Source organism: Hippopotamus amphibius, chromosome 15 (genome assembly GCF_030028045.1).
Source record: "Hippopotamus amphibius kiboko isolate mHipAmp2 chromosome 15, mHipAmp2.hap2, whole genome shotgun sequence".
NCBI classification, from domain to species: domain Eukaryota; kingdom Metazoa; phylum Chordata; class Mammalia; order Artiodactyla; family Hippopotamidae; genus Hippopotamus; species Hippopotamus amphibius.
Genome location: NC_080200.1, coordinates 64,396,334 through 64,422,869, shown reverse-complemented (window position 1 = coordinate 64,422,869; position 26,536 = coordinate 64,396,334). Strand labels below are relative to the sequence as shown.

The 26,536-nt window shown below is 44.2% G+C and overlaps 1 protein-coding gene across 2 annotated transcripts in view; it reads left to right on the top strand.

The window, feature by feature from the left end:
* ADCY2 (adenylate cyclase 2) overlaps positions 1–26,536 on the top strand; it is a 401,037-nt gene that overhangs the window by 11,506 nt on the left and 362,995 nt on the right. Inside the window, exon 2 of one of the 2 annotated variants that reach the window (XM_057708770.1) lies at positions 3,194–3,391. In XM_057708770.1, coding sequence (XP_057564753.1) covers positions 3,194–3,391 — 198 coding nt within the window. The remainder of the gene's footprint in view (positions 1–3,193; positions 3,392–26,536) is intronic. The other variant, XM_057708771.1, reaches the window with a different exon arrangement.

Here is a 26,536-nt window from a genome sequence, read left to right as displayed (position 1 = left end):
AGGAGGGGAGAGGCCGTGTCATTTAAGGTCTGAGGGTGTTCCGCTGTTTCATTTACTTATTAGCCTTAAGAGAAACGCGTGATGCCACGCGGGGCTAGGAAAGTATGTGGTTTATACACTTATACATTCTAAATGAATACGCTACTGTTTTTTTCCTTGACACACTTATAAAAGATTCTATTTAGTGGCAAAGTCCATATTAAGACTTGTTTGGAGTGAAGGGTTCAAAAGGCAAATGCAGAATAAATTGGTGGCTGTTCTTTTTCTGGAAGAGCCCAGATCTTCAGGGGGCTCGGGCTTTGCAATGGTCAGGGCCACTGGCCTCATGGGCGGTGGCTGATTATCTTAAGCCACTGGCCATCTGGGAATCTGGCCCCCTCAACCGATGCTGGGGATACTGCTTGAAGCTGGGGGTCCTTCTCTGGTGTGTGGGATGGACTGGGGAATGCGGCGCACCTGGTGAGCACATTACGACGGAGGGACTGAGGGGCCTTTGTCTGCCTCTTGCTCCCTGAAAGTATATTCACAATCATAGTTTACACCGGGTTAGCATGGAGATGCATTTAACCTCTGAGCCTAAAAACTTGGGCTTTTTTAATTGTCGTTGTTCTGATTTTGAAAGAAATTGAAACATTTCTGTGGGCCCCTAAAAATATTAGGGGACCGAGGAGGCTCTGTGTCCACTGTGCCTAGTGGAGAGGTCACGTTGCAGCCCAGAGTCACGTCTTAGTGATCAAGACCCTGATGGTTAAAAAAAAAAAGAAAGAAAGAAAAAAAAAGTGAGATAGAGACTCTATTTAAAACCAAAACCCATGTCTAGTCTTATTATATAATGTGGCCAGCTCAGTAAGGCATTGGGTCCTCATCCTGATTACAGTTGGGTCTTTTAAAAGAGAAACACAGGAAAGGCTCCTAGAGGTAGGGTACTTTGTCCTCTCTTCCTGGAAGGACTCACAGTCACAGACTTTCCGTTCCTTTAGCTACTAATTTTCACTTGACAGTCACACATATTTTCACACCATTTTCAGTCTTTCTGGAGAAATCAGAGCCAATAAAGTCAGTGATTGTTTCTCCCCTACTGGCTTAATGAAATAAGTGAAAAGCCACACCAGGAAAACAGCTGTCCTGGTGATTTACTGGTTAGCTTTCTGTCCACAGCTCGGTTAACTTCATTTGGGGAGGTTTAAAATAAAATCAGTTTTCATGGCTCCATGCGTGTAGCCATCATGGTCTTGAATTTGATATCCTCAGAACAGAAGACAGGCTGTCGGGTCCCTGTGGACCTTGACCCGTGGTGCCTGGTGCTGGGACGCACTGGTGGATACCTGACACCGTTTTGCAATGATTGGAACATGTGTCTGAGGGTAAGAGTACAATTAGGCACTTAATTGTGGACGAAAATAGCAATGGAGGAGGATGATAAGAACATCCCTTTGGATCCTTCTGTTTCCTGGCTATTCTGGAAACAGATTCGTTTGGCCACTCAAAGACTGGTCCCACCGGTCTAGAGCATCATCTCTGCACAAGCAGGGGACAGGGCTCTGCCGTGGTGGCAACACAGACCACCCACTGCCCCCGGCAGCTCCCCAGGCTGGAGCCCTGGCTCTCTCCCCATCAGCTCCGCAGCCCTGACACCTCCTTTCCGTCCAGGGGCCTGTGTTTTCTCACCTGTAGAGCGGTGCGGACACCAGGGCCCACCCCCCCATAGGGCTGTTGTAAGTGTTAAAGACCTTGGTATAGCTGAGGGCTTAGCACAAAAATATCGACGTTAGAATTTGCTGTGGTTGTTGTGGCTCTTGCCTTCTTGCCGGGTATCACATGACACAAGTAACTGTGAGAGAGAATAGGGAAACCAAGGCTTTGGGGGTGGACCTGGGCCCCTCTTCTTTCTCCTGGGTGTCCGCCTGGGCTCTGCGTGGGGGGTTGACTGACCTGCTTTGCTCCCCCCTCTCCCTGTGGTTAGTGGCCTCATATCTGAAGGGGGCTGGGGGGCGGGGCGGGGAAGCATCTCCAGGGTGAAGCTGGAGATGCTTCTGGCCCGGAGTGAACCCTGTACCAACCAGAAAAGCTGAGGCCTCCCCAGGCTCTGGTATTTGAAAGACCAGCCCCATGTGTCCCAGACTGTACTGTAACTTTTAATATCCTAACACCTCAGTGGAAGTGCTTAGGGCCCCAGCCATATGGGTTTTTGATCGAAACTCCTTTGAGTATTTCACCAACTAAATATATGGGGCGAGGATTAAAGATCTTAAACTGTGTTCCAGCCCAGAGCGTGTGCTGTTCATAGCAGGGTTCCAGCATCAGGCTTGGAGAAGCTAAAGCCTAAATCCAGGCATGGATAATCAAAGGAAACACAATGTCCTTTACATCGTGTGAAGTCGTGTAGAATCGTAATAGTGTGCCTCTTAGGGGGTGTGTGACTAGAAAGAGATAAATGGAAAATGAGTACTAGTGTGCAAATCTGGATTTTTAAAACATGCATTAGTGAGAGGCTAATAAATGTCCATTTTCTTTTTGCTGCCGAAGCCCAAGAGAGGTGGGGAAGGAAACGAGCAGAGCGGCACATATGTCTAAGTATTTCCTGCTCTCTCATCTGCTATGTTTAGTACTTTCTGACCCTTTTCTATTCACCTATGATCCTGTTAAAACATTAATTGCCATGCATTAGAAGAAGAGCTTCTCGCTTTAGAGCCTGAGATAATTTTTAGGTTTTTTCTTTTTAAATAAAATATTTCAAATCCATTTGGAGGCCTTAATTTCCTACGGTTGGGGCATTTCTGATGTTCTGGTGGCAGGCAGTGAGGTTGTTTGTCTTCTTTTATCGTTGTATTCTGCATTCTCGCATGCACTTTTGAATGAAATCCGTTTCTCTGTTTACCAGGGAAAATTTGCATTTGGTGGCGTGGCTGTTTTGCATTATTTAAATATCCAATGCTGGGTTATTTATATAGAAAAACATGGTTATTTAATAAATAAATAAATAAATAAACTTTCTAAAGTTCAAACTGTTCTACTTCTGAAATCACTTTTAAAACCTGGTCTATTTCTACACTGATTAATGTTGATAACATTTTGATAACAGGTTCTGGGTACCATGGGGCTGACTGTTGATAACATTTTGATAAGAAGTCATGGGTGCCACGGGCTTTCTAAATTGGACCTTTGCAGTATTTTTTTTTTTTCCTCTCCTCAGGAAGTTGAAGACCACGTGGCATTTTTAATCACAGTTCCAACCGCCCTGGCCATCTTCTTTGCCATCTTCATCCTTGTCTGCATCGAGTCGGTGTTTAAGAAGCTGCTGCGCCTCTTCTCGTTGGTGGTGTGCCTTTGCCTTGTGGTCATGGGCTACTTGTTCATGTGTTTCGGAGGCACCGTCTCTCCCTGGGACCAGGTAAGGTGTTGAAATGCTTTTTTGGGTTTGTTTTCCTGTGCTTTGATCTGTGACATCCCAAGGTCTGTCAGCTCGGCCCGAAACTGTATACAGGAGACCTGTAGCTGATAAGATAGTCTCCTGAAATAGCCGTCTCATCAGTGTCCCCGTGGTGAAGTCACTCAGTGCCCATTTTAACTCATCAGACCTGCTGGCCATCAGGGCCCTGCCCGGGCTCACCTGGTCACGTGTTTCCGGTGGCTGAGTCTGCGTGTACACCTCACCACACGTCTTGGTAGCTCAGTTCTCCTCTAGCCCCTGAGTTTCCCATTATTCTGGAATCCCTCTGGGGTTGGAGCCTCACTTTGTGCCTCTAAGTCTCAAAGACTGGTGGTTGCCCTTGAACCCTCTCTCAATGACTGGATCTCCCTTCTTACAGACAGTTGACTGTGATACTGATTTTGTATCAACATGATGACATCGTAGCCATAGGGAGACCCACAGTTCTTCATGTTGAAACTGGGAGGCTCTTGGCTTGGAAGAGGGCTATGTCTGGAGGATGTTAGGTCTTTAGGAGAGTGTAGTCTGATGGGCTTTCCGCCTTGTGTTTCTGCCACGTGGCTGTAGCATGCTGACTGCTTGATCAGATGCTGTGTCATCCAGGATGCAGGTGTGGGCTGCAGGTGGGGGTGTGCTGTGCTAGTTACTAGCTTCAAGCTCATAATCGAAGCCAGCAGGGTCTGTTGCTATCCAGGGAGAGAGTGAACTGAACACCACGGGGGTTAACCTTGAGTTGGTGAGGACCTTGTCGCCTGGAGTAGGAGAGGAACAGCAACCACAGGTGGAGGGAGGAGAAGTCATTAGGAGACGAGGACCAGGGAGGGTGAATTGCTGTGGAGGCCACGGGAGAAGAGAGATTCAAGATGGGAACACACAAAAGGGTTCAAGTGCCTGAGCTGAGAGAGCCCTGAGTGAGCCCAAGAATGAGGTTTCCAGCAGGTTGTGTCCTGTGACTTTAGCCTAACCACTGCCCTCTTTGGGCCTCGGTTCCTTCTGCAAAGGGAGAGGCTGGGCCAAGTGAACTCAGGTTGGTATCTGTGGCTGTTGTGACAGCTCGCACAAGTGGGGACAGGGCTTCACCTCTCCTGCAGCTCCCTGCAGAGGCTCCAGTGCTCAGGGAAGCTCCCCTGGCCGTCTCCTCCTCCTCACTCCCCCATTCAAGCCTCTTGCAGGGCTGGGCCCCCCCACCCCCCGCCTCCATGCCAGGCCAGCTCCTCCCCCGCCTCTGCTCCCCGTTGGTTCTTCACACGCCCTCACCCAGCGGCCTTCGATGGCACACGTGGTCCATGTCCCTCTGTCATCACTCCAGTGCACAGGGAACAGAAACAGGAAACTGGTTAAGAGCATCACTTGCTGTCTGTGGCAAGGCCCCAGGGTCTCTCCTAGCACCAGTGCCACCTTGTTTTAACAACAAAGCTTTAGAAGAAGACTTCCTGTCTGGAAGGACAAGTATTCCTTCTGGTAGAATTCTCTGAGCTTACTTTTCCACGTGAATTGCGGAATCGGTTTGTCGTGTTCAGTGAAAACTCGAGTGTTGCCTTCTTTAACCTCCTCGAGCCCCTTCCCGCAGCAGCGTCCCCAGATGTGCAGCTGCCACTCCACCGGCCACCCCGCACCTTTCTTGTTTCTCCATAGCACGTATGGTGACCTACAGCACCTTAGAGCATATGACATACCCCTCTCTCTGTTTATCAGCTGTCTCCCTGGGAGAACATAAACGCCTCCTGGGTGGGATGTGACCATTATTGGCTGTTGTGTCTTCAACACCTCCAAGTGTTCTGCACCAGTGGCAGTACCCAGAGCTGCTTGTGCCGTGCTTTCCTTAGCGGATGCCTGGAGTTTTCCCTTCCACATCTGTTGTTGTTGGATTTGTGTGTCTGTGTGTGTGTGTCCATGGTTCTATTTTTACTCATCTTCTGGTTTCATAACATATACTTTGGTTTTGCTGCTGCTGTCTTCCTGCTTGTAAAAGAGTCTCCTTAAGCATCTTAAACATAGTTATTTCAAGGTCATTTTACTTCCACTTTCTCGATTGAAAGATGTTGAGTTGGTTGGCTCCGTTTCCTGGCATTGGCTTTGACGCTGTTGTTTCCAGCCTCGTGTTGAATGGGGGTTTTTCACCTCTGCCCCTACCCCCCCCCCGGTCCCCCTCCCCCTACATCATGGTTACCTGCCTCATGCTGTGGGCAGAGCAAGCTCCTGCGTGGAGCCGCAGCCCTGGTGATGTGGCCGGTGGGGTGGCCGGCCCCACCTGTGGCCTGGACGCGCTTCTGGGAGCACAGCTGTGTGTGCTTAGTGCCTGGAAGAGCCACAGCCGGGCTCAGTGGTCGCAGCTATTTCTGGCCACTGTTTCTAAGCCGGGGGCTTGGTCCGGGTGTCTGCCTCCTGCCATGGGGCTGCTCGCACCTCTTGCCGGGACAGGGACCCTTTGGGCCCTACTCCTCCACTGGAGTTTGAAATCCTGCCCAGCACCCCTGGCTACTCCTGCCCATTCAGCAGGGGACTTGAAAGGTAGTTATTCTGCCGTATTAACCCAAAGTGTACTCTCTGGCAACTTTTGGTATCAGCACCACAGACGCAGGCCCCCCAGTGAACGCTGACCTGAGAACGCTGTGACAGTAGCCTCCCTCTGATGGAGGAATGGTTCCCACCAGAGGATGTATCCGCGGACAGTATTGTTGTAAGGGGATGCAGGCGTCGGCCTGCTGCCCTGATGGGGACAGGCCACACAAGCCACCCTCACCGCTGACACCAGGGGCAAGTTTGGGGATCCCAAGACCACCTTGAGGTTCAATAACTTGCTGCAAGTACTCACAGGACCCGTTGAAAGCTGTAATACTCGTGGTTATGGTTTCTTACAAAGAAAGGATGCGGACTAGCCCCAGCCAAGGGAGGCGCTCAGGAAAACTGCCACCTGGGGAGCAGCCTCATCCCCTCCGTGTGGGGTCACGACGGCCGCGCCCTCCCGGCTGTGGCGGGTGGCACTGTGCACGGAGAAGGCTGCCTGCAGGGGAGGGTCGGGGTTTTGACTGGGACTCATTGCGCGCCCCCCACGTGGCTGACTATGGGTCTCAGCCTCTCTGTAGACAGAGCTGACAGGGCGTGGCCCTGAGCATCCTTCGTGAATCACATTTAGACTGTCTACTGGCCAAAGCCCCCAGGCAGAAAAAACAAAACAAAACAGTCCTATCAAGTGGGGCATTCCTGAGGCCTGGAGCTCCTCTTCTAGGAGCCCAGGGCAAAGGCCGAGCTGTCTCTGGGTGAGGCTGGGTCTTCCCTGCACAGGTGGGTTGAGTTTAGACCTTGGCCATCAACAGCTCCAATGCAGAACTCAGAATGGAACCAGCGTCATCCGGACGGTGCCGCCCTGTCCTGGGTGCTTTCCTTACACAGACCTGTTCAGTCCTTGCGTAGCCCTGTGGGGTGGGTGCCATGGTCCCCAGCCTCCCCAGGGCCCAGGCTTCCACACAGGTACCTTGTTCCCAGCCAGGCTGCTGGTGAGAGGAACGGGAGATTTGAACCCAGAGGTCTGACTCCAGAGGCCACTGATACCGTGGTTCTCAACTGGGAGTGATTTCACCCGCAGAGGATGTTCATCCCTGTCTGGAAACGTCTTACTGTCACAGTCATCATCTAGTTGGGGGATCATTTCGTGGGTGGAGGCCATAGATACGGCTCCGCATCCTACAAACACCCTCCAGGGCACAGGTTAGCAGCATCACCAAGAATTATCCATCCCCATATGGCTGGGGCGTCACGTCTGAGAAACTCTGTGTGATAAGATGCTCCCCCTCAATGTGGTCTTTTAGCTTTAGACCCAGTTCTTAAAGCCTCAGTAAGTGGAACTGTACAGAGTCGCCAGGGCACAACAGAAGAGTGATGGTTCCATTTTGATCAGGCAAAGAGGAGTGGTTTCACAGCGCGTACCCGGGAGAAAGTACCCTCAGGGGAACAGGTGGCAGGGTTGAAATTGGTCACCAGCGGGGTTTGGGAGGAGTTGCTGGGGAAATAAGGACGACGTGGAAGAAGACGCGTCAGTAGCTTTGCCCTCACAGCCCTGACGGCGTGCGGAGGCCTCATCGCTGGTATTTTAATTCAGCTCGTGTCTCCCCCGGCTTGGAGTCCCCGCCTACCCCGTGCCGCCAGCATCCCAACCCAGCTGACATTTGTTCCACACAGCTGCCTCCTGGCCGAAAAGTATTTAAAAGTGATATTTTGTTGATGATTCCAAACCTTCGAAGGGAAGCTGGGCGGTAATTTGCGGAGCGTGGGGCGCCAGCTGTTACAGTGACAGCGTCTGCGCTTTGCAGGGAAGCCCTCTGCCTGCTTCTGGCTTGAACTGATTTGCTGAGGTGCCCTCCCCATGGATCAAATGGTAGAGGGGCTGTCCATGCGCTTTATCGTCTTTTTCAGAATGGTTGAAAAATACTTGAACAGTTTTAAACTCAGTTAGTAGAGGAGGATATGAGGTACCTGTTTCCTCTGTGCTGTTAGGTGAAGGAAGTGGGATAATTTTTATTTTATTTTTTTTAAAGACGCCAGCGGTCGTGGGTCTGGGGCCCACAGTCCCCTCTTCTGCACGTGCCCTGGGCTGTCACACAACATGGCAGTGTTTCCCATCTCAGGGCCTCTGGAACACAGGGCCTTCCTGATAGATAAGTCCTGTCGGAAGAGGCTTAATGGAGGTTGACAAATAGTGTCTCCCAGCTCTGGAGCCCGAAGTCTGAAACCAAGACATGGGCAGGACCACGCTCCCCCTGAAGGCTCCAGGGCAGCATCCTTCCCTGCCTCTTCCAGCATCACGTGGCTGCTGGTAACCTCGTGTTCCGTGGACGGTAGACACACCTCCATCCTCATGTGGTGCTTTTCTCCCTGTGTCTCTTCGCTTCTTATAAGGACGCCCATCAGACTGGACTTAGGGCACCCTGATGACTTCTTCTTAACTCGACCATGTTTGTAAAGACGCTGATTTTAAATAAGGCCACGTTCACAGGTACTGGAGGTTAGGATTTGAACACATCTTTGGGGAGGACACCATTCAACTCATGGCAGATGTCATTTCCTGGAAAGACACTGTTCCCTAAGAGGGTGGTCTCCTGTTGCAGGCAGCCAGTCCCATCTCCTGGCCTGTTGCTCGAATGTTTACTCCCTGCCTTAGATATTTGACAGCTGCTCTTGAAGTCGACCTTCACATAAACTGCACCTCCACCTTGGGATTAAGTATATGCCATGGAGGTTTTTGACCCATTTTCAAACCAGTGTCTGGGAATTAAAGATGTTCTTGTGAGTGAATAGCCTGGTGAACGAAATCCACACTCGTGAACAGAAAGAGAAAATCACCTGATGATCAATCCTATTGCCTTGTAAACAAGCAGAGCACCATAAACGAATGTTTGCACATCAGGTTGGTTTACTCCGCCTGATTGAGTCAGGAAGGTGCTTCTTTGGGGTTTCTGCGTGAGAGCCATGGTGACGTTTTTCTTGCCTGTTACATTTTTGTAATGTCTTTGGTTCACTTAGTGCAGCCTAAACTTTTGGGTGTTGTTTTAATTTATGACTTTCTTACAAGACAAATCCATTCCATCTCAGCTGAAGACCGCTGACTTAGGACCCTCCCTGTGAGAGGAGGAGACCACTGAGGAGATGGCAGGGCAGGAAGGCAGTCGCGATGATGGCTGATGTTAGCCTGTAGCCCCTGGGTTGGCCAAGTGAGGACCAGAGAGTGAGTCGTATTTGCGTTTGATTCCAGAGTTCTGCTTCCCTCGGACGAAGAGCCCATTCCATAGAGTTAAATGAAAACTTCCATTTCTGACGGCCCCACTTGCGCCTTGGCAGGGAGACCAGGCTGAAGTTACTGTGTAGATTTGTTACGTTACCAGCTTGAAAGGCTAACATTTTGCTCCAGGAAGAAGAGACTTTCTTTGTCGTATTACCTAAAAGGATGTCAGACATTCGGCATGTACCTATGTGTGTTTTCCTACAAAAATAGGACATCAGTGTTCAAACATCTTTTTTTTTTTTTTTTATTGAAAATGGGTGAAAATGAGAGAAAAGAAAGGCCTCTCATAGGCTTTGAAATGATACAGAGTCGATTGGAAGTGCAGTCACTTGGAAAGGTATTAAAGAGTGTATTTACCCCTGGAAGAACCTAGTAGCATCTGAATGAAAGGAGAAAATCCAGCCTGTTCCTGAGTATCCAAGAAAACTACATGTGGATGCTTTTGTGCACCTACGTGATTTCTTAGGGGACATTTCTTACTTAATATAAAGAAGAACATAGAATCTGAGAAAAACTAAAAGTAATATAAAAATTATTTCATTTAACAATGAAGATGTAAGGTTTTTCTAAACCCCCTCTTTTTTTTTTTAATAATGGCAAGGAACGTGCTGGTGAAATGTGAATTTTAAGGAAGTGCAGCACAGCTGGACACAGCCCGAAGTGTAGTTATTTTGAGATTCCCACATATCTCTGGCTGTTAAGCGTGGGGGTGGCATTGCTGTATTTTCTCTACCATTTGATCCCAGCCGACGTGTTGTGAAAGCCACACAGGCTGTGCAGGACTGGGAATTTATCACCACCCTCACTGGGGCTTCCCAGCCCTCACCTTGCTTGAATAGACAATTCTGCTGATGTTTCTCGGACCGTCTCCGTGTTTCCTCTTTTTCCCTCTTCTCCCGTGCTTTTCTTTAGAGGAGCATAAGTGCTGGTACTTGAGATTGGCGTCTTCATTAACCTGTTATCTTGGAATGGAAGGGGTGCTGTCATGCTCACCTCTGAACTTTCGTGGTCTTCCCTCTACCCCCACCCCCACATCAACATACATTTTAAAGGCTGGGTGGCCTTGGAGGCATTTTAGTTTGCTGCTCTGTTCCCAGTGTGCAGCACAGTGTCACGAGCATGGGGATCCCATGGCGGATACTTGAGGAGCTAACTGAACCAGCGCACACACGAAGTGTCTGTCTACTTATCTCCTCCTCCGTGATAGGGATAGAAGACACTTCCCTGGTGCTGGTTCTTCCCTGCTCCAGGCACCATTCAGTTACTTTACAGGCATGACCTCCTGACCTGTACAACCCTGTGAAGTCAGTACTATTATTAGCTGCAGTTTGAAGGTGAGAAAACTGAAACCCAGATTGGTTAAGCAACTTTCCTAAAGTCACACAGCGAGGAGGAGAGCCCGAATTTGAACTTGACATTCTGGCACCGTGATCATCATGCATCATATCCCTCCGCCTCTCGTCATTGCTGCCTGTGGCATGTTTCCTGCGGTGCCTTGGCAAGTGACGGATTATCGTGTGACGAGGAGGGGGCACCCTTGAGAATTCTGGATCGTTCTGTCTGAATCATTTTGGGGTTACATGTTATTTGGAAAAACTTCATGGGGTGGGAGCCGTTGCTTCAGAGATGCCAGAAAATTGATCACATTGCTGTTCTGATTTGCTAGTGATACTCCCAGTTGGAGGTATTTTCATTCATCAGACGAGTCAATAAGAGAAACGGGACATTTCAGCCCAAGGAACAAATGTCTGTGTGTCCATATTAGTCAGTATTATGCAATCAGTGATTGCTTTTATACTGACATTAACAGAACTCCCTTATTAACAGATTCCCTGTAATTACACTTCTTTCTGCTGGTTTTCTCACCTGGGTCTGCCTAGGCATCCTGTGTACCAGTAATCCGCCCCTTTCTTCCCTGTAGGAAAACCCCCTGAGGCTCAAAGCGCCATTTGTTGGGATTCCAGTTCTTCCAGTAAGCACTCCTGCCCTGGGGGGGGGGGGGGGGGGGGGGGGAGGGGTGGTGGTGGCCACCGTCTCAAGGCAGCTGGTCCTGTGTGTGCAGCCGTCAGGGCCTCTGGGGAAGTCCGTGCACGGTCAGAAGAAGGAATCAGGACAGTAGTCTGGGGTTTGTAGCGTTTTCTTGAAAGAGCTTGAACTTTACAAGGGAGGGAAAATGTTCTGTTGGCTTCCAAAACGTCTGTTCCCGGCTCAGGTTAAGGGGAGACATTTTTGTTGGCGATTATCTTAGGGCTTTGCGTCGTGTCCCTTGTATTTGTCAGATGATTTTATAAAACGCTGTGTGTCATAGAGTTCCAGCTACTTTGGCCTTGAATCGTGGGTGCTGCTGTTATACCCGAAGAAACATACTTATGGGAACTGACGAATAATACAACATGCGATGGTCAGGTTGGGGCTGGGTGTGCGTACCCACGTGTGCGTGCAGGGGGGCTGCCCGCGTGAAGAGGAGTGAATTCTAGACTCCCAGCTGGAGCAGCAAGTGCTCAGGAAAAAAAATACATCCGGAGTTTAAATTATTTCCTATGAAGAGTTGCTAAGCAACACCTCACTTAGCTTTCCCAGGATTCAGCATTTCAGATTTCCTCTTCTCAGCAGCCACTGGTATCGTCTTCACCCGGCAATTTCACAGAGTTGAAAAATCAGGTACCAGAGTTTGGGAAGGCAAAAGTGTTGAATTTCTCAGGACAGAAAACCTAGGAGGAGAGAGGAGAGAACTAGAGAGAGAGGAGGAGCTCCGGAGATTTGCAGAGGGCCCCTTGAGTATCTGCCTGAGCACCGATTAGCACACGCAGGGGAAGAACCTACCACAGGCCCGAGGAAGAACCTCTGGAAAAGAGCAGATGGGTTAATTCCTGGTACAAGGCCTGGAGAGCAAGCACCAGTGACAAAGACTTCCTAATGCAAAGGGAGTCAGTTCATCAAGAAGACCTAACAGTTCCAAATACCTATACACCTAATAAGACAGAAGCAAAATAGATGATCTGAAAACCCATATCTAACTCAGAGATTAAAACACCCTATCTCAATAACAGATGGGATAATAAGAAAGACAATCAATAAGGATGTAGGAGATTCATAAAGTATTACCAAATTAGTTGATCTGCTTGATGTTTCTAGAACTCTCCACCCAACAATGCAGAATATGTGCTCTTTCAAACACACATGGAACATTTGGGACCATATTCTTGATCATAAAAGTCTTGCTAACTTTAAAAGGATTACTTTCATACAAAGTGTGTTCTTTGGCCATAATGGACTTACATTCGAAATCAATAACGGAAAGAAGTTTGGAATGTCAGGCGATATTTGGAAACTAAACAACACATTCTAAATAACTCTGAAGGCCAAGAAGGAAATACGAGAGGGACTGGAAAGTATGTTGAATTGAATGAAATGAAAACACAATGGATCACAGTTTGTAGGGTGCATCTAAAATGGCACTTAGAAATTTATAGCATCGAATGTTTATGGTACAAAAGAGGAAAGGGTTTTAATTAAAAACAAAAGAGGAAAGGGCTCAAATTAAGCTTCCAACTTAAGAAACTTAGAAAAAGGAATTCAAATTAGAAGAAAGGAAATAAAAAGGGGCAAAAAACAATGAAATTGTAAACAGAAAACAATAATCAATGAAGCCAAAACTGGTGCTTTGAGAAGATCCATGAAATTGATAAATCTCTAGCCAGACTGATCAGAAATAAAGATAGAAGAAAAAATTACCGGTATTAGAAATATGAGAGGGGTTGTCCCTGTAGATCCTACAGACTTTAAAAGGATAAGGAAATGCTATGAACAGCTTTATGCCAATAAGTTCCACAATCTAGATGAAATGGACAAATTCCTTGGAAAGCAAACTAGCAAAGCTCATTCAAGAAGAATTAGATAACTTGAATTGCCCTGTATGTATGAAATAATTTGAATATGTTGTTAAATATCTTCCCACAAAGAAAATTCCAGGCCCAAATGCCTTCCCTGGTGAGTTCTACCAAAATTTAAGGATGAGATAATCCCAATACTATTCAAGTTCTTCTGTAAAATAGAAAGAATGTATTTCCCAACTTATGTCACGAGGCTGGCATTACTCTGATACCAAAGCCAAAGACATTACAAGGAAAGGACACTACAGATCAATCTCTCTCTTGAACATAGACACAAAAATTCTAGTAGATTTTAGTAAATTTAGTCTAGCAGAAAAAAAAGGAATTTATATCAAGAAGGCGAAGTTGGTTTAACATTCAAAAATCAGTTCATGTGGTTCATTACATTAACAGATCATTTCAGTAATTGCAATGCGTGCCATCATTTTGGTAGATACAGAGGAGACATTTGACAAAATTCAACACCTACTCATGATAGCATCTCTCAGCAATCTGGAAATAGAAAGGAACTTCCTCAAACCAATAAAGAGAGCAGTTTGGAGGTTCCTTAAGAAACTAAAAATAGAACTACCATATAAGCCAGCAGTCCCACTCCTGGGCATATACTCTGAGAAAACCATAATTCATAAAGATACATGTACCACAGTGTTCATTGCAGCACTATTTATAATAGCCAGGACATGGAAGCAACCTAAATGTCCATCAACAGATAAGGAAGATGTGGCACATATATCAATGGAATATTACTCAGCCCTAAAAAAGGAATGAAATTGAGTCATTTGTAGTGAAGTGGATGGACCTAGAGTCTGTCATTCAGAGTAAAATAAGCCAGAAAGAGAAAAACAAATACTGTATATTAACGCATATATATGGAATCTAGAAAAATGGTACTGATGAACCTAGTGGCAGGGCAGGAATAGAGACACAGATGTGAAGAACGGACTTGTGGACACAGAGAGGGAAGGGGAGGCTGGGACGAATTGAGAGAGTAACATTGACATGTATACACTACCATGTGTAAAGTAGATGGCCAGTTTGAAGTTGCTGTATAGCACAGGGAGATCAGCTCGGTGCTTGGTGACAACCTAGACGGGTGGGTTGGGGAAGGTGGGAGGGAGGCTCAAGAAAGGGGATATACATATACATATAGTTGGCTCATTTTGTTGTACATCAGAAACTAACACAGCATTGTAAAGCAATTATACTCCAATAAAGATGTTAAAAAAAAAAGGCAATTGCACAAAAATTATAACATCATACTTAATAGAGAAGGGCTGAATGCTGTCAGCTGTGATCTGGATAAGGTAAGGAGAAGAATCCAAAGACATACAGACTAGAACATAAGAAGTTAGACTGGCTTTATCTGTGTGTGCACTGTCCATTATGCTAAAACCCCTGTGGAACCTAAAAAATGCTGCTAGGACTCGTAAGTGGGTTTAGTGAGGCTGCAGTTTACAGGGCTGAGATAAATTGTATTTCGATATGTTAGAATCTTCCAACCAGAAATTGAAAAAAATATTTAATATGGCATCAAAATGTAAAATGCTTTATTTGAATAAACGTGTATAATTCCTCTACATAGAACACTATAAGACATTGTTGACAGAAATGAATGAAATGAGTAACTGGAGAGATAGACTCTGTTCATGGATCCAAAGACTTAGTGTTGTTAAGCTGTCAATTCCCTCCTCCCCCCCGATTCGTTTTGTATAGGCAGTACACTCTAAACAAGCTTTTTATAGAGAGTAGCAAGCAGATTCTAAAATATATATGGACATGCAAAATACCTAGAAGAGCTAAAACAAATTTGAAAAAGCAGAACATGGAGATTTTACCCTACTGAATTTCAGGATTATAAAACGCCAGTGATCAACCTCGTATAGTATTGGTATAAAAATAGACATTTAGGCCAATGGAACACAATAGATTGTCCAGAAATAGTCCCCCGCATACATAATCAATTTATTTTTGACTCTGTTCCAAGCCAGTTTAATGGAGGAGGGGAGTATAAGCTTTTCAGCAATAGCTGCTGAAAAGATTAGTCTTCTGCAAAAAATAAACTTCTACCCTTAGCAATATACAAACTCAAAATGGATCATAGACTTAAAAGTTAGTCCTAAAACTATTAAACTTCCAGAAGAAAATATGAGAAAAGATCTTGGTAGCCTTTGCTTAGAAAGCTGTTTCTTAAATAGAACACACCACAAATTGTCAGCTATTAAAGAAAAAGTCCTGATCAATAAATAGAATTTGATCAAAATGTAACAACTTTTACTACTCAAAGGCACTTTTATGAAACTGAAAATGCAAGCCACAAACTGGGAAAAATAGTTACAAAACATGTATCTGGCAAAGCACATGTACTCATGATGTAGAATAGACTCTTACAACTCAATTATACCTCAGTAAAGGTGTAAAATTAGTGTATGAGGTTTTTATAGTGCATAAAGAATTTTCATAACCTCAGTCCAAATTATTAATACAATATTCTCAAATGGGAGGTATGATTCCCATTTGAAACATGAAAAAAACCCAAACCTGAGATACAAAAAGAGGCTTTGTGACTTGCCAAAAACATAGCAGGTGGAAGGTTGGAACTAACTGTGTCTTTCTTCCTTCCATTCAGGTGTGCTGACTCACCTGCTCTTGGCTGTGTCCCCCTGATGCCTTTATAGTGGCTGAAAGAAAGGAGGGGTCTTTAAGGAGAATAAAGTTACTGAGGTGTTCTAAGAGAATGGCAATATTTCCATTTTGGTCATGTCTAAAAAGGAGATGATTCCTCGAGCAAAGATTTATTACCTACTTATTTTTTAAAAGATTGGGAGATCAGTTGTTGAGTTGTGTGAAATTCAGTCTTTGCTCAGCCTGTTTTTTAAAATAACTTTTTTTCCATTGAACATGATACATACATAAAATGCCTAGGTTGCCAATCTGTATTTTCTTTAATGCTCTTGATATGAAAAAATACTTTATTACTGTTTTTACCTCCCAATGGGGGATGCAACTAAATAACCAAATATTCTAAAACTTGTAATACAGATACGTTATTCTAAAAATTGTGAAGCAATGAAATAACTTTTTTTGGTAGACAGATAAACCAAAGTTCTTGTAGAAGGGAAATAAATTGGGGTTTATTATAATGAAATAGAAAATAACCTCATCATGTTGGCCCAGAAACATTAGTAGAACAAGGGAAGGGAAGGGAGGGCTCAGAAAAAGGCCTGTCTTTCATGGCAGTGATGGAATTAAAACATAATGGGGGTGGGGTGGACCATTCAGTAAGTGAAAAAAGGAATACGTGAAATAAATGAACAAAAGAAAGAAGTTGATTTTTCTGACGGAAAGAATCAAATTTCTCCTTTATTCCATATAAAAATATGAATCCTAGGTGGATTAAAATCTAAATAAGGAAAGCAAATCATTAAGGTTTTCATAAAAATGTAGCGGGAAATCTCTGTAACATCAGTGTTGGAGAAGTGTTTCTTCAATAAGGCATGAAGAGAAAAAACTTTTTTTAATGATGAAAGAAAATTAATGGAGAAATATAAAAGGAAAGACCCATCCCAATTATTTTTCTTTGTAGATACTCAAGAAGCAGCCTTACATGGGTGCCCAAGGAGGCATGTAAACGAGTCAGTTGGGAACTGGGTAAATCATTTACAGTATTTTATTCAATGAAACACTAAGTAAGAGTCAAGTGAATAAATAGATGTACATAGATCTGAGATGCTGAGAAATCTTGGAAGCACAGTGCCTAGTAGAAAAGTTGCAAAATGATGCTAATTTTACATGTAACTATGCTTTGAATACTTACAGATGCAAGTATTAAAAAAATAAAAAACATGAATGAGAAGAAGAATGTATGTTTCTTTTCCCCTTTTGGTTTTTTTGTGGGGAAAGAGAGAAGATAATGTGAAGAGACTTTAGCTGTAACTTTCTGTGTGTGTGTGTGTGTGTGTGTGTTAAACATATATGTATATATGAAAACATAGGCTTGAAAGCTACTAAGGCGTAATGTTGAGTGTATGAGGCTTGTTTACAGGAAGCTGTCATATGATTTGTTGTAATTTTAAGAACTCTGGTTTTAGTAGTTGTAGTATTTCACATTTTAGAGTAAAATAAAAAAATTAAAAAGAACATTAGTTACACTGAATATGACCTTGCCTTTAAACTGGATTTGCCGTTTTGGAATGTGGGTCCCAGCCCAGCTTGTAGAGTCTGACCCGGTTATCAGCCTGTGAGCCACAGCAAGCGCGGCCGTCTCTCCTGCTGCTTCCTGTCCCTCGGCCTCTGTGATGTGATTGTTGGTCGCCATTGTGAAAAAAAATAACCCTCCTTTTTTACCGAAATGTGTGTTGTTACTAGTTTTAATAAAGCATGCCCAATTTTTCAAAGTTTAAAAATATTGTTTAGCGCTCTGCAAATGCCAGGGGATGTAATACTGAATGATGGTAAGATTTGGTGACTGGGACCCATATTTAACAATGACTGAAAACCCAATCAAATGTTCAAAGAATATAATCACTTAAAAGAAATGGCTAAATGGTGATAGCACCATATTTTCATGGAATGAATACTTGGGGGATTAATTAATGGCCATAATCCTATAAAGTAATCGTTATTACAATTAAATATTATTGTTTTCCTTGGTTTCCAGCTATTCAAAAAAAAAGAAAAACAAACCCAAACTGTTGTCAAAATATTTGAGGATGGAGGATTAAATTGAAGGCATCTTTGTCTTCGAACTTTACATACGTGTGCGGCTGAGTATGACACGGTTGTATTTTTGACAGTTTTTTTCTGTTGACCCATGGTGATAACCGTTCTCACATTAGCGTGGAAGAATGAAATGAAACAGTTGCACTAGATTGATTCAAATCCTGCCACTCTCTTCTTTCAGTTGCCTTCTGTATTTCTTCTTTTTTTTTATGATTTGAAACTGTATATTTAAGGAAAGATGCTAATTTTCTGACAAAATGCTAATATTTTTAAACTAGGCACTTAAATTTATTCATAGTCAACAGAAAACTTTAGAACTTCTAGAGATATAAAACAAAAACCTGACAGCTTCATTAACTCTATTAGGAAAAACATGTACCCAAATCACATCAATGAACCCTTCTTTCTCAAGTTCCGGGGGTCAGTGCATGTGGGTTTTGGAGTTGTGCTTCTTAACTACTTTGTAGGTGGTACTAGCTTGTTTTTAAATGTGAACACTGGACAGGACAGAGATGAGAAGAGGGGAACACGAAAGAGGTAAGGAACCAGCAGAATTAGAAATTCATAAAGAAGAAGGCAATGACAGTTCTTGTAACACATACGTATTAAATGGGTAGTGGCAGGAGGTTAAGGAGTGGTGCTGGGGGTTGAAAGAGCCCTATGATAAAAGGAAGAATGTATTCCATAAATTATCAGCACAGTATGCAGTATATTTTATCAAGCTCTGAATTTGAGATAGTTTAAAGTTTTGATTTTTCATTTTCAGAGTTCCATTTAGCAGGATACATTTTCCCCTCTCAAAAACTAGTTTTCTCATTTGCTATATGCTATAGTTCTTTAGACCTCTGTACAGAGACTCGTTTCATGGATCAAGGGAGAGAGATGCCTAAATATTCTTTAGTGGTTGCTGCTTCTCCCAGCGCTGCATTTCTCTCTACCTTTGACTTTTTTCTCCCCCACATCTTCTTCTAAGGTATGTGCTAGGGCTTAACTGCAGACACACTCAGTGTGCTGAGCACAGAAACTAAGTCAACATCTAATGCTTTGCATTCTAGGTCAGCTTCTCACTCCATATGTCTTCGAAGAAGATGAAACTCGGCATCTAGATGCTTCTTTCTTTATTGGAAATGCAGAGACACTAGGGCTAAGTAGGGAACATATGGATGCTCCGTGCTCTTAGGATGTGGGCATGAACCCCAGAGCTATCTTAGAAGCTGAAAGCAGAAACAGGCCTTTACAGTTTGGAGGGCATCTCTCTGCTGGCCCCTGGTGCAGCCTCAAAGTTTTCGTCTGGTTATTTGTGGTTTCACAGTGGAGCGAGCACAGAGATTTTAGACCTCACAGGGTGGAGGTAGGGGGTCCTACAAAGTTGTGTCCCACATATTGTGATTATAAACAGACAATTGTTCCGGCCAGGATATCTTGGGTGTCTGTCCTGTTCAAGGACTGCTTGGGGCCAGTATCTCTTTTGTGGTTTTATCGGATGATCTGATTGTGGGGGATTCATCCACATTCACCCAGAATGCCAATGTACGGTTTTATTGCTGTTTAGAGAGTGCTCCTGTCTGCTAACCAGAATACCTTCTTTCTGGTGTTAGGTTACCTGGGAAACCTATGCAGTTGGGTGTGTGTTGAAGATCAGATCGGAACAAAGGGGGCCATGGGCTCTCCTTGGGTATTTTATTCTGGCTGCTGCAGAGTCTGAGGAATAGCACAGCTGCACAGTGAGGGCATTGTTTTGGGCAGGTTGCATTGGGCAAAAGTCTTGGGCTGTGTTGTATGGAGCTCCTCCAGGATCGGTTTCAGTGTCCCGCTAATATTCTCAAGTGAACCGGCTTAAGGTCTCCTATAGGTAGAAAGCGTGGCCCAGGGAAGAGGATGACTGTTTTTGGAATATGAGCATTATTTTCCTCCACTGGAGGAAAACCTAGGCTTGGTTTTGACTGACGTCATCTCTTCTGGATTCCGCTTTGCTCATCGTTTAACCCATGTCCCATGCGGGAACCTGTCCTTTTGCCATCTGACATCATGGGAATCTCCAGCAGGACCTGGAGTCTGTCCAGCAGGGACAGTTCAGGGCAGAAGACCAGCCATTTCTAAGCCCTGGAAACACTGTCATTACATATAAGCTGTTACTTAACTAAATAAATACACGTCTCCTTAAGAGTTCAGAAAAATTTCTAATTAATTCCAGTTGGAAAAAAGGGGCCCTAATTGTAGTCGGAGGCTGTGTCGACAGCTGAGAGAACAGCTAAGGTCTCTGTCTCGGTTTGGGTTTCGACCATCATGCCTGTGTGGCCCCAAAATGTGGCTCCGGCCTCACTCATAAGCCTGAGATGTTTCTGCCCAACAGGACCCAATAGCAGAGACTCCAGCACTTGTAACTGTTTGAAATAAATACTCTTTTCAGGTTGGCAGGTATTTTTTTCCACAATGGTAATGAAGTGGCTTAGTAATGATGGATTTCTATAGCTAAAGGCCAGTGTTAAAATTCTAGAAGCTCTTGGAAGTCTCAACATTGTTACCTTGTTTCTGAGCAGAGTCAGCATGGAATAGAAATGCACACAATCTCCATTATTTGCAGCTTCCAGTTCTGCGAATTTGCCTACTTGCTAAAATGTATTTATAACCCCAAAGTCGATGGTTGAGGCCATTTGTGGACATGCGCAGAGCGGCAAAAAATCTGAGTTGCCCCATGTGAATGTTCTCAGCTGAACTGGAACAAGGCATTGCTCTGCCCCCTGGTTTCAGCTCATGCTGTAAGCAAATGTCCTTTTCGTGATTTACTTAGTGTCATTTTTTTTTTTTTTTTTTTGTACTTTGGTGCTTTGTGTGTTGATGATTTCACTGCTTAAAATGTCCTCCAGGCATCTTGCTGAAGTGCTGTCTGGTGCTCCTGAATGCAGGAAGGCTGTGATGTGCCTTCTGGAGAAAATATGTGTTAGGTGAGCTTCACCTAGGCACGAGTTACAGGGATGCTGGCTGTGAGTTCAAGGTTAATGAATCAGCAGTATCTAGAAATAAGGTACCTTTAACAGAAACACAGTAAAACATACTTATGTGTTGATTGGTTGAGGAAAATGCTGTGACCAGGGGCCTGCAGGAGCCTGGCACCGAGTTTAATGGTTCAGTATTCACTAATTCAGTGTTCATGGTGATGGTATAGCCATTACTACGGGGAGTAAGGAGAATGGACCACCTTACCTTGGGAGGGCGAATAACAACACTGTCAGTGTAACAGCCCTTGGAGATGGCACTGGAACTACTGGTTTCACATTTCTGTCCTTCCCATCGCCCTTTCCATCTTCATGTGTGATGTATTGACATAACATGTGCGTTGGCCTTGATACTTCTGTGAGTTGTATTTTGGTCTCACTCAGTTTCAGCTCATTGTTGAAATATTGTGAAGCGATGATAGCGTTAGAAAACCAGAAAAACAGGTCCATGTGAAGGGTTGAGGAATTCCAGGAGTAACTTTCGGAAACAAAGGTCCTTCGGTCAGAGTGCCCTTGGTGAGTGATCCCCCCGCCCCCCGTCTGTGGTGACACCTTCAGCAGCTGGGGTGTTTGGCAACTGATTTGACTGCAGGTGCCCGACGGGTGAGGCGCCAGCCCAGAGCTCTCCTGGGCTCCTGAGAGATACCCATGTGGTGTGGTGGAGCCTAAGGGCGGCATGGTGGGGACGCTTCTGTGCTGGGGAGGGCTCTGCATCCAGGTCAAACACCGACACTTCCTCAGCGAGTGTCCTGGGACATCCTTTGGCATCAGGCTGTTGTTATTTCAGAGCCTCTCTGCCTTCACGAGGGGCTATTCCTGTCCCTCGAGTGGCATTTAGGCAGGAAAGAGACCCTCTAAAGGGGCCAATGGAATCAGGCGCAGCCCCACTTCACAGATACCAGCAGTGTGGCTGGTGCTGACTTCTACCCTGCAGACGGCTGCAAGGACTCAGACCAAGAGCATTGGGACATTTTTGGACAGGATTTTTAAGAAATGCTGATGTTTCATAGTAGCCCATGGCAGGTGCTGAGGGACTGGCTTAGGGGTGCTCAGCTTCCCCCAGAATCTCCATCAACCCCCTCAAGCCACGGTGGCACTAAGTAAAGAGGTACAGTTGCTATGGAAACCCAGCTTCAAGACTTGTCCCCCAGCATCCCCTCTACAGAGGATGGATGGGGTTCCATGGACCCAGGCGGTAATACGTGCTGTGGTGAGGGCTGTGGAGTGGTGGGCAGGAGGCTGAGCCTGTCAGTCACATGATAGAGTTACTTGCAGTGTCACTTTGTACAAGTTATGAGCTCTTGATCAAGGGAAATAACTCACTCAGGCCTCAGTTTCCCCATCCAAAGAATCACAGTCATATCAGAGCAGCTCCGAGGTTCATGGGAAGTGGAGCAAGGGTATTTCTTGGCACAGTGCCTGATTAGGGGTGGGTGCTCAGTAAGTGTTACAGTGTGATGAGCTTTCCCCCTCTCTGGGGGTATCTTTTCCTAATCGCTGCATGTGATACAACCCCTTTATTCAACTGGCAAATAATAGGAATGCTGACAGCAGATGGGAATTTGGAGCCCAAGAGAAAGGTTAGTTTCAAAGTAGAGGTGGGAATTTCGTGTTTCTAAAAAAACTGAAAATAGAACTACCATATAACCCAGCAAATCCACTCCTGGGTATATATCAAAAAAAAACCAAAAACACTAATTTGAAAAGATACATGCACCCCCATGTTCATAGCAGCAGTAGTCACAGTTGCTAATTATGAAAGCAACCTAAGTGTCCATCTGCAGATGAATGGATAAAGGAGATATTCCTGTATACACTGGAATACTACTCAAACATAAAAAAGAACAAAATATTGCCATTTGTATCAACATGGATGGACTTGGAGTGTATTATGCTAAGTGAAATAAGGCAGACAGAGAAAGGCAAATACTGTATGATAGCACTTATATGTGGAATCTGAAAAATGCAACAAACTAGTGAATATAACAAAAATAATCAGACTCACAGATGTAGAGAACAAACTCTTGGTTACCAGTGGGGAGGCGTGAGGTGCAATATATGGATTGTATTTTATAAAATTATAGTTAAATCTGTGAAGTGGGAGGCATAGACTACTAGGTGTAAGATAGGCTCAAGGATGTATCATGCAGTACAGGGAATCTAGTCAATATAATAACTGTCAGTGGAAAGTAACCTTTAAAAATTGTGTAAAAGTAAAAAAATTGAAAAAAAACCAAAAAAAAGTAGAGCTGAGAGCATGACGGTGGCAGAGCTCAGAGCTGTGCGACAGGACAGGTGAGAGGTAGAAAGAGCAGCAAAAAGGGGACCACACCACAGGAGTGGTCAGAGAAGTGAGAGAAGTCTCAGATCACCATGAGATTGTAGTGCCCTGCAGGTAACAGACGGTGGACAGATATCAACAAGTGTGGGGACTGAAACTTTATACCTGCTGAACAACCCCCCAGTAACACAGGATGGTTAAGTTCCAGAGACCCGCTGTACAATATGGTGCCTACAGATAGCAACACTGTATAATGCACTTCGAAGTGTGTAAAGAGGGTGGATCTGATGATAAGTGTTCTGACCACAAAAGGAGGGATGCAGGAGGGAACGCATGGAGGTTAGGAGGATGGGTATTACCTTGATCGCGGTGATGGTTTATGTATCTGTTTTTTCTTTCAGGGGTGCATGCAGTTTCTCATGTAGGTTTGGCACCAAATGTCATTCCCGTGCCTCAGATGCATGTTAGGTGTATGCATCTTCCTAGGCTCATTAAATTGTGTACGTTAAATATGTACACCCAGTAGTGAGCTATCAGGAACTGTTTGTTCATAGTTTTGCCCATTTTGGTATTAAAATGTTTTCTATTTCGAGGATTTCTCTGCTTATTGAGGATATTAGTGCTTTGCCTTTGGTATAAGTTGCAGATGTTTTCCTCACTTTGTCCTTTGTCTTTTGAATTTTCTTGTCATGCTTTGCATGCAAAGGTTTGATCTGAAATTTTTGTGTAGTTGAATTGGTCAATCTTTTAGTTTCTTTTTCTAGATTTAGAGGCATGTTTAGGAAGTCCCCCCCACCCCCCCAACTCCTAGATTAGGAAGGAGCAAGCCTTTATGAGCTAATCCCTGCATTTAGATTACTTACCAATGTGACATCTGTCTCCGTGAGGGTGTAACATGCTTTATCTTTTTTAAGTTCTGTGCGGTTGGCCCAATGCTATTTATTGAAAGGATGCTACAGTTTTCCTAGGCTAAATCTGCCCTTCATATGGGTCAACTTTTTGACTCTTTTCGATTAGTTTCTGTGTGCCAGGACCATTCTGTTTTGATTTTGGAGGTTTTATAGTATGTTTTAATATCTGGTAAATCTTTTATAATTTTATACACTTTACAATTAACATTTCCAGTTCCAGGAAGAAAATAAGAGACAAACTTGTTGATGTGGTTATTGGGATTGCATTAAAATTATGGCTAAATCTGGGGAGAATTGATGGCTTTGTGATCCAAGAACATGGTATAGTTTCCATTCACTGATGTCTACGTTTCTGTTGTTTTCTTTCAGGAGTGTATAAAGTTTCTTATACAACTTTGGCATCTATGTCATTTCCATACCTCAGTACTATATATTTTTTGTCATTCGTTTAATTATTTTCCCTTATAAATGGGATATTTTTTCCATTATTTCTTCTCTGTTTTTTTTATATGTGTTATAAATGAGGTTTATATACTTTTCTCTATTTAATTTATATCTTACTATTTGACTAAATTCTTTTTTTTATAAAAGTCTTTAATGCACTTTTGAATTTTCAGATAGGCAGTTTTATCTCAATAGAAAGATTGTTTTATGTCTTTTTTTCCCCCGGGTTCTTATGCCTCTAATTGCTTTCTCTTGTCTCATTGCATTGTCTAATTTATCCATTACCGTATTTAATAGTGGTGGTGACAGTTGGCATCTGTCATTTTTCTCACTTTAGTAGGAATATCTCCAGTGTTTCCTCGTTAAGTAGGATCCTGGCATTTGGACCAAGATTTTTACGTACATAATTACATTCAATGTTAAGTAAGCATCTAAAGATTCCTTTTTATTGAGTGCTTTTATAAAGAACTGTTGAATTTTGTTAAATGCCTTTTGACATCTTTAGAAATAAATTCTATTAATCTTTAATATAATCACTCATACTTAAGGATTTTGATTGTTCTTTGTAGCCTCTAGCATTATAAAGTGCCTGCTTTTGTCTGCTTTTAAATATTTTTGTCCCGAATTCTACCATGTCTGATACCAAAATTGTAACCCTGGATTGCATTTTACTGTTTTTGCCCATCTTTCTGTATATCCTTTCATGCTTATTTTTTCTGGGCTAATTTAAGAGTCTTCTTCTTGTATATAGAATACAATTATAGTTTTATAGCACGAAAATGCTTTTGATAGCTAGGTTAGGGCCGTTTGCATTTATTGACATGTTCCTTATTCTTGGTCTCAGCTCTGCCATATGTAATCACATGTGTGGACACATCTCCCCAGGGAGAGCCTGCAGAGGGAGGTGTGTCAGGAGCAGGGCCTCCTGGGGCTTCAGATGCTTTGCTGGGGGGGCCTGGGACTTCCTGCAGAAGGGAGGTGGGAGGTGGGAGATCTGTACTGAGACTCCGCAGACATGAAGATCAGAGGGGACCTCTGAGCCCTGCCATGGACACAGACACCCTCCGGAAGCCATCGGCTCACGGTGGCCTCTCTCCCGTAAACCGGGAGTCCTCCCCGGGAGTATCTGCAACTGTGGTTTCCATTGAGGCCTCAGGGCCCTGAGGTAGGGGTAAGGGCTTTCTCATTACTGTTTTCCACAGCTGCAGATCTGTTTTCATGGTGATTTAGACTCTGTCCTACCTCCTCAAAGGGGGTGTCAGGAGAATAAACTATAGATGCAGAAGAATGCCACCCACAAGGCCCGGATCAGGTGATGGTGTCTGCCCTCTTCCTCGGTCAGGGTTACTAGTGCAAGAAGACTGTCCTCCCAGTGGCTCCCAAGCTGGACCGTCTCCTGCTGTTACCAATGTCTTTGCCTGAGGGTCATCCCAGGTCTCTGATGGTCAGAGGTCTTGATGTTGAGAAGATTCATTCATTGATTGTCAGCTTCTCAAGTTCAGAAACTCATGGAAACAAATCCACTAATTCACACTTTATCCCAAAACAGCTGAACACACTTTCACTTTAAAATGTGGACCCCCAAAATAGGCTAAAAAACAAAACCAGTTTTCTTTTTAAACAGAGTACTTCAGATGTGTCTTCAGTATATTTGATACTTGTTTCAATACTTGGCTAATCAACAGTGCCCTCTGTCCTAGCTTTCTACTTGTGGGACTTGATCGGTATGGTATTAAAAAGCTAAACGAAACTAGAATAACCAACAGATGCTAGCTCCACTCTCAGGCTGTGCTACTGAACACAAATAGCAAAAAAAAAAAAAAAAAAAGTAAATAAAAATAAAATGGGAAATCTTATTCCCCTGTTGAGAGACATAACTGACTGCAGAAGATGGGAGGAATAGGTAATTGACTTTCCACTTTGAAAACAGCCAGCTTGATGTAGAGGATTTAGTTCTCAATTCCTGATAAAGAAAACAGTTTTCAGGTATTTCAGAATTTGCAGTGAGAATTTCCTCTGGAGTCCCACTTTGCTGTCTTGTCCCTGAAGGTTTTTATTTACTGTTTCTGAACACTGGGCAGCC